The sequence below is a fragment of the Vespa velutina genome, chromosome 9, assembly GCF_912470025.1.
Source record: "Vespa velutina chromosome 9, iVesVel2.1, whole genome shotgun sequence".
In the NCBI taxonomy this organism is placed as follows: domain Eukaryota; kingdom Metazoa; phylum Arthropoda; class Insecta; order Hymenoptera; family Vespidae; genus Vespa; species Vespa velutina.
In genome coordinates, this window is record NC_062196.1 from 1907009 (window position 1) to 1915619 (window position 8611).

General features: G+C 32.1%; 1 protein-coding gene across 1 annotated transcript; it reads right to left on the reverse strand.

Annotated features, from left to right (window-relative positions):
• Nucleotides 1–5644: 5644 nt before the first annotated feature.
• On the reverse strand, nt 5645–7841 carry LOC124951710 (UDP-glycosyltransferase UGT5-like). Its single transcript, XM_047500515.1, has 5 exons — nt 7311–7841; nt 6833–7200; nt 6385–6619; nt 6007–6229; nt 5645–5930 (listed from the first exon to the last, which is right to left on the reverse strand). Exons 1-5 carry the CDS (start codon nt 7783–7785, stop codon nt 5645–5647), a joined length of 1587 nt encoding a protein of 528 aa, XP_047356471.1. The 5' UTR covers nt 7786–7841.
• Nucleotides 7842–8611: the final 770 nt, after the last annotated feature.

An 8611-nucleotide genomic window follows, 5' to 3' on the forward strand; every position in this document is an offset into this window, starting at 1 on the left:
TGAGTGTCGTAAAATTGTGAAATATATATCCGGTAACAAACATTTTATCCAAGCACATAAAAATTACCGAAAAGAGTTTTATGCGATACGTGAGGCGACTATTATGTTAGGATCATGCTTTCGCCAGATTACACTGGAAATACTTTTTCGTTTCCGTTTAGATGATGCTGTTAGCGTCATTAAATATACGCTTAGGAGATGGCTTTTGATTGTTCATAGAATGTTCTCATTCGTTAATTTTTTTATAGGTCTTTTAGTTCTTCGGAATTTTATTATCGTTTTCTTGATTATTTTCATATGAATTTTTACAACGAAGTACGTAAATCTTTTTGTTAAAATTTCTTTCGTTGTTGTAAGGTGTTAATTACAAAAATAAAAAATAAAAAAATCGGTAGTATAATAATTGGTAAAAATCAGAAAAAGTCATGTTAATCTGAAGTATTATATATCAAGTTGAAAGTGTATAAAGATGCCGTTTACTTTTCTCATGATTAAAGAGTCCTTATTTGATTGATTTGATTGTATGCTTCTAGGGCACCATCGTGAGAATCCAACCGTAAAATGTTTGGCATGGATTCTATAAAAAATATACATTGGCATGGTACACCAAGTCGAAGGTTTGTCGAGCCCGTTTCAAGTTATACAATAGGCCATACTGTATCGAATGCCTTCATTTCGTGCATAACATACACCTAGAGTGTTACGAAACACGTCTTGCACGTGTGGAAGCTCGCATGGAAGTGCTTCATCGGCACGCCGATCGGCTCGAATAGAAGCGTGCTGATCGCTCCGTAGACTCCATCTCTTCATGTTTGACATGTCTATATTAGATGTCATGAAATAGGAAAGAAGTTGTAAATAAATAAAAATATTTATTCTTATAGTGATATTCTTATTTTGAACTTACTAATTTCATTTAGAATATTAATAAAGCTTCTTTACTGAAATTCATATTAATGAGTATAAAAGATCAAAGACATTGATTGGACATATTGTGTCAAATCAATGGACTCGAAAAAAAAATTAAAAATTAATTAGCTAATAAGAGTGTTTAATTTTAACTTTACATTCGATTAGAAATGAGATCAATTATTTCGTATTTCCGAAATAATTGATCTCATTTCTAGTCGAATGTAATAGAATAATTTCCGATCTCCTAGATAGAATAACATAATTATAGAAAAAGTATCAAATCTAGAGAGTTTTCGTTATATTTTAATGTGATTCGAGAAAAAAAGAAGAAACTTTATTGTAACTAGTAAGTGAAGCAATCGATAAACAGGCACAATGTTGGAAGCAATATTTTCCATGGTGTTAGATTTCCAGTTTCTCCATTTGGTTTTGCGTTTTACATATTATAGGTGGTATACATTGCGTATACGATTTCCGATATTTGTCGAATTAATTTGCAAATTAAATGAATTTAATTTAACTAATTAAACTTTTGAATTACCAAGGAAATTTATTATATAATAAAAGGAGGAAAGAAAAAAAACATGAGAAAAATTGAATACGATAAAATAGTCAAATATTACATTTGGGACGAAACATCCCTTGTATTGCCATAAGACGATGCTATATGGTTTAGTCATCAAGATGAGAACGTGTCGTGACGCTACATCGGACAAACAGAGAGACAGCTCGGCGCCAACCTTCCCTTCAAATCTTACATAATGCATTACGCATCGCACGCTAAGGCAAAGGAGAAACTTTGCCGACATAGAATGCCACGAACACGCCTGTCCTTTCTATATGTATAACCGATACCTCCTGTTAATTCTCTCCTTTATTATTTTCACTTTCTGTTTAGCTCTTCATGAATTTGATCTTTATTATTTTCCCTTATCGAATTTCCTTCGAATACTTCGTAGGATCTTCGAACCTTATCGCTCGCCATATGATTTCAATTTATATGCGTAATCCGACTTTTAGACACGACCCAAGAGAATTTATTATGATTACGATATCGTAAAAAGTGAAATATAAAATTCTCATGAAATATCATGAAACTTTTCGTAGATGTTTCACATTCACATTTTATATATTTTAAAAGAAAGGAAAATATTGTAAAAATTATTATTCTTAGAATCACGTATGATATTATTTCGCTAGTTTCCACTTCATAGATAGTACACGCATATATATACGTGCATAGAAATATTGCAATTTGAATAACGATCTCTATCTAGAGATGGAACGAAAGAGACAGAGGTAAAGGAGATATGAGGAAGAGAAGGAGGAGGAGGAGATGAAAGAGGAGGAGATGAAAGAGGAGGAGGAGGAAGAGGAGTTGTACGTCGGTAGATTTGAAGACAGGCTCTGTTAGAATACGTGCACCTTGGATAGGTATCGCGGGTAATCTACTTCGTGAAAGTTTCCTCGAGATTCTAGAGAAGCTCGGGTTAAGTCAGGCGCTACGTGTAAGCTGGGTGTTACCCTGGCTGATGAGTCCAGAACACTTTGAGAGTACGGTTACCGAAAGGCGACGCGTTTTCACGTTGCAATATAGACCTGTTCACTCTCACTATCTCCATTTCCTTTACACATAGACACACACAAACAATCATTTTATTTCTTTACTATCTCTCTCCTTTAGCATCTCTATCATCCACATTCTCGTTGCTTGGATGAACGTGATCGAAGGATGATGTTTTTCCTTGGAACTATCGATGTTTTCTTTACACTGTCGATAGCAAATTCCCTTTCCACCAGTCATTGTTATTTTTATCCTCCTATCACACCGCGTAGATGAAATCTTTCGTCTTGTGACCACTTGCTTTGCGAATTTCTATTTCAAGATCTCTTAGTCGAATTTCAATTGGATCGATCGATTATCGACTTTTGTACTTTAAAGTTTATCTTTCATATTGTGAAATTAATTTAGTAAGATCTAGTGAAATTAATTTGGTTAGATATAGAATCGAATAAAATGGATTCATTCGTAGTTTTTACATTTCAGTTGCAACGTTTAATAATATTGGTAGTAACTACATACATATCTATGAGAAGATATTGTATACGTTTGTTCACGTTGTTTGGGATGAAGAAAAGAAAGCGGAACGTTACCGCTAAGCACGAAAAGGAAAGGAATCTGCTTTTCTGACTAGTAGCGGTTAAAGGATACCACGTTGCGGAAGTAACGTTTCGCATCCCTCTGGATAGTATTACCGCAAAGCTCTAAAGAATTCGTAGAATTTCCTCAAAGCTCCCGTCTACATTCTTTCCTATGGGAATGACTAAGTCGAAACTCGAAGTCTAATAAAAATTGTCCAAGGAGGAAACCTGTTAGAATTTATCTTTTGTTTTCCTTCCTTCCCCCTTCGGAAGAGATTTTGGAGAAAAATTGTTTTCTTTTCTTTTTTTTTTTTTTTTTTCTTTGAACGACTCGACAATTTTTATTTTTTATTTTTATTTAATCGTAGAAGATCGTAATTGAAGTAAAATTTATAGATAATTTCATTTAATGCCATACACGTTGAGATAAAATTAAATTAAGGATAATGATTTTTTAATTGCACCATAGTTTTATATCATTTTATCATTATCGTCACGTACGAAATTCTCATCGTGGATAGCTTCGAGATAGGAAATAGACCATGCATTTGCAAGTGGAATAGTAATAACGATATAACGTAGACTGGCAAGGGGATAGACAGAAGGCCAATCATGAATTGAATTCCTCGTGAGATACATCGAATAAACTTCTCTGTATTACCACATCTACGATGTAATTTTCCTTCGATTGTTTAGAATAATCTACGATATCACAGGGCATTTGTATGTATTTGGTAGAGGTAAATGTAAGAACCTATTATTAACTTCACGATTACAACATCGAACTCTGTTAGAAACTCACTACGGTCTCTCAATTTTAGATATCCGATGATATTTCATTTCGCGAATTTTGTTGGCCATAAATTATAGTACATTAAAAAATCGATATATTAGATGTTTCCAAAATTACCTTTCGCCGTCGTTTTGATAAAAAAAATAACATACTTATTTTCATTTCTATCGTTTTAAATCTTAAGGAAAGATCTTTGAAATTTTCAATCAGAGTCAACTCGAAATTATTAGTAGTTTGGAAATATGTAGTCGAGTAAAAATAAAAACATTGATAGAAGGATTAATTTTATAAATATTAGGATGTTCCATAAGTTTTTTCCGCGCCACGCTATGTATGACCTTAAGCCGGCTATGTTAGTAAACATGTAGGTTTATCTATTGTCCGTTTATGGGATCAATTTCAGTCGTCTCACAGTTCTTTCAAAGTACGTTTCGTTGGTGACAAAGTCTCTTTTAAAATCTTTTTCTACGTCGTTCAATACGGATAGCCAAAAGAAGCATTTGCGGCATGTTATGCTTCATTGCTTTAAAAAAAGTAATAGTGGAAAGGACACTGCAAACGAGATTTGCATCATTTATGGGAGTGATACTACGATTATTAGAACTGTCCACAATTGATTTAAAAAAATTAAGAGCTAACAATTTTGATTTGAAAGATGAAGACCGCAGCGGCCGCCCAGCAACGACAGATACGGACCTCATCAAGAGTATTCTCACTGAAAATCCGCGATATGATGTGCGCGAGATAGTGGATGCCACTAATATTCCTAGGACAACGGTACATAATCATTTAATCAAGATGGGATATGTGAATCGGTATGAAGTTTAAGTTTCACGCCAATTGACGGAGATCGACCTTATGAACCGCATCTTTACGCGCGATTTGCTTCTTCAGCAACATGAAAAAAATCCTTTCTTTGACAAGTTGTTGACAAGAAGCTTGTCACTGGAGACGAGACTTGGATTTTATATCAAAATGTGCATCGAAAATGCACTTAGTCTAAGGAAAATCGATCTTCAATTGTTGCGAAGCCAAGACTTCATCCGAAGAAAGTTCTTTTATGCATTTGGTGGGACTGGAAAGGAGTAATACATTACGAGCTCCTTCCACAAGGTGAAACGATCAATTCTGCAAAATATTGCAATCAACTCGATAAATTGAAAGCCGCCATAGCCAAAAAACGGCCAGAATTGGTGAACCAACGGTGTCGTTTTTCATCACGACAACGCAAAACCGCATGTTGCGTTGGTTGTAAGACAGAAACTCTTACAGATTGATTGGGACGTTCTACCTCATCCTTCGTACTCCCCAGATCTTGCCCCATCTGATTATTACTTGTTTCTCTCATTAAAAAATTCTCTCTGTGATAAATATCACAAATCCGAAAACGAAATAAAAACGTACCTCGATGAATATTTTGCAAGTAAGTCTCAACAATTTTGGAAAGAGGGCATAATGACGCTTCCTGGGAGATGGTAGAAAGTAATAGAGCAGAACGGTTCATATGTAACACAGTAAATCAACCTTAAACAACAAATATCGTCTATTGATTTTGCATCAAAAAAAAAAAGGGAAAAAACTTATGGGACATATTTCGAGATGAGTATCTATTAATATATATATATATATATATTAAGGCAAAATTAAATCATAATATAATATAACGTTGTTTATGACGTAATAAATGCAAGTATAAATCTAAAATAATACAAAAAATATGTTATTGATTACAATAGAATACAAGTTTATATCGATTATATATAACACTTTGAAAATTGTATTAATTTATAACGTACATTAAGAAAGTTTCTCTTTTGTGAATCGATAACGTATTATTATATATGACGAGATTGTTAATACAATATATAGCAGAAAAAGGATTAGAAAAATGATGAATATTGATAAGAGTACGATAATATCTATATCGTATCGTTGATAGTATGGTTTATATTTCTCGTCAAATTGTAAATACGGGACTCCTTTATTACGTATAACATATTCGATCCACCACACAGCATTTTCCAATGTATCGTAAGGAACGTCATTGACGATGTTCTGAAGCTCTAACATTTTTTCTCTATATCTAGAATAACAATTTTTTTCTTTAAATTTCTCCATAAAAATATTTACATATGAGTTTAAATAGCATTGATAGTTACCTTTCTCTGTTATTAAATATATCATAAATTGAATCGTTAAATACTTTTTCGGTAATATTGATCAGATGAAGATGTCTAGCGACACCCAAAGTCGCCATTCTTTTTACGTTATACTCTTGATCAAATATTATTGGTATTCCTATAAGTGGCACACCATAATATATAGCTTCTTCGGTACTTTGAAGGCCACCTTGATATATAAATAATTTAATATTGGGGTGAGCTACGAGAAAAGGAAAAATAAATTATCACAATTTTCTTTTACAATTTACTACATAGACGATCCACATGAAAATTCTTCTGATATTATTGTTTTATTTTTTATTATTCTCATATCTCTAAAATATTTGTTCTTATTGTATACCACGTTTATCTTACCCAAAATGCCTTGCTGAGGAACCCACTTTGAAATGAATATTTTATCGAAGTGATATGAGAAATTTTTAATACTATCTGCATCACTTCGCGACCATACTACCGGCCAAGGTAACTTAGAGAGTACATTCCAAAATAGTGTTTTTGTATTTTCCATCAAATAATCATATTTTACTGTTGAACCAAGGCTCATATATATAAATCCGTTTGTAGCATTGTCAAGAAATATACGTAAATCCTAAAGGCAAATAGAAATTTTGAATAAAAAATAATAGATAGTAATATTATATAAAATAATAAATAGTAATATTAATGATAATAAAATGTGCAAAATAAATTCACCAGTCAAAATAAAAAATCTTGATTGGTATATTTGTTTTAAATTTCTTTAAGTATCATATTTTCAAATAATGGAAATATATTATTTATAAATTTTATATCAAATTCGTACTGTGGGCAAAGTTGGTGGTATCTTGGAAATATGAACGTTATTATAATAAACAACGTTGGGTATTTCTGGTCGGGAATATAAATATATCATGTGAGAATTGGCGACAACAAGGCTCATATTTTGTGCAGCTTCGATGATACTGGGTACATTATCTCCTAAATACTTGTTAGCTAGCATTTGTTGAATAGGAATGAAGATATAAAGCCAGTAATATATGTAATAATAGGTGTTTATGAAATTATTCAATCTTTGCCAGAAAGTTGGATTAGTTGAGATATCTTCTATTTCCCAATTCGAAAGATGCGATGACAATATTGGACTTCCCAACAAATATCGTTCAAAATTACGTAACTGTAGCGACATGATACCTGTGAGAATTATGATTACATAATTGTTTTATAAATATCGAACAAAAATTAATGAAAAATATTAATTTATCGTCATATCGTTTTTGCCGATATTATATTCAACATCTTACCTATTAAAGGAGCATTGAATTTCTGAGCTAGTAAATAGAAAATCGGAGATGATAAAGTCTCCACAATAACTGCATCGAATTTCTCATTGCTCTCAGACAGAAATAATTTTTGAATATCTGGAATCTTTAATAGTTCTTCAATAATATAATGACGACAAGTATCTAAAAGTATATTAGCTTCTATTTCTGTAAATCTTCTGTTTAGTTTTTCATTGAAGATATTCTTTAAATTTTCATGGGTAATATTATAATTGATTTCTGTATAATTCGCCAAGTTTGGATCTTTAATCGAATTTAAAGTTAACATCACGAGTTCATGCCCACGTTCGTGCAGCTTCCTCCATAATGATTGATATACGGTTTGATGACTATAATAGGATACAGGCACAATGATAAATAATCTTTTACTATTTACCAGTTTGTGTTGTGTTGTTAAAACATTGAAGAATAACGCCAAACCAATGATTAACTTCATTTTCACAACTAACTTCTTCTTCGTTCAGTTTCAGTGTACTTAATAAAGTATTTTCGTGAGTCTACACTAATAGTATTTTCTAATGAATATTATCTGATATACTCATATCAAGTATTGAATATTTCATTGCTTAAATCCATATTCATTAGCTTATACTTTTCGATAATTTTTATCTTATTTTTGATAAATATACAATACAAATATATAAATATGCAGCTATGTATCTTTTATAGAATTTTACTGCATAATACAATGTTCTAACATAATATTGGCATATCTTTATTGGCTACCACAAATATTTATTGGTAGTTGTTATTTTTCATTCATTAAAATCTGATAATTGGATCTATAATCCAGAAAGAAAACAATCAAGATTCGTTGAACAAGCAAGTAGTAGAAATCGTTGAAAGTAGTTATCGTTGATATAGATGAAGTTCAGAATGTAGCTGAGTTACATTGTCGCAAGAAGGAAAGAAATAAATTCTCTGTTCTTAGAATTCATTCGTCTTGCCATCTCTTATTTTCGTATCAACTAAAAAGAGGCAGTGCATCTTCATCAATCGTGCATTAGTTTTCGGCGTCCCTCTTTTTCTTTCTCACTTAAATCCTGTCTTTCATTCTCTTAACGTCAGTATACGGCGTCGTAATTTGAAAAGTTTCTTCGCTTTTCTGCAAGTTATTTATGCGTGTTGGATACGTGCAACTCGGTCAAAACTTATCGAAAGTTTCGTAGACAAAGTCTATATCTAGGCTGTTTGTCAATTACCTATGTCAGACGTCAAAGTTACGTTTGTCATGAATAAAATTTCTAATGGTTATGTTTTTC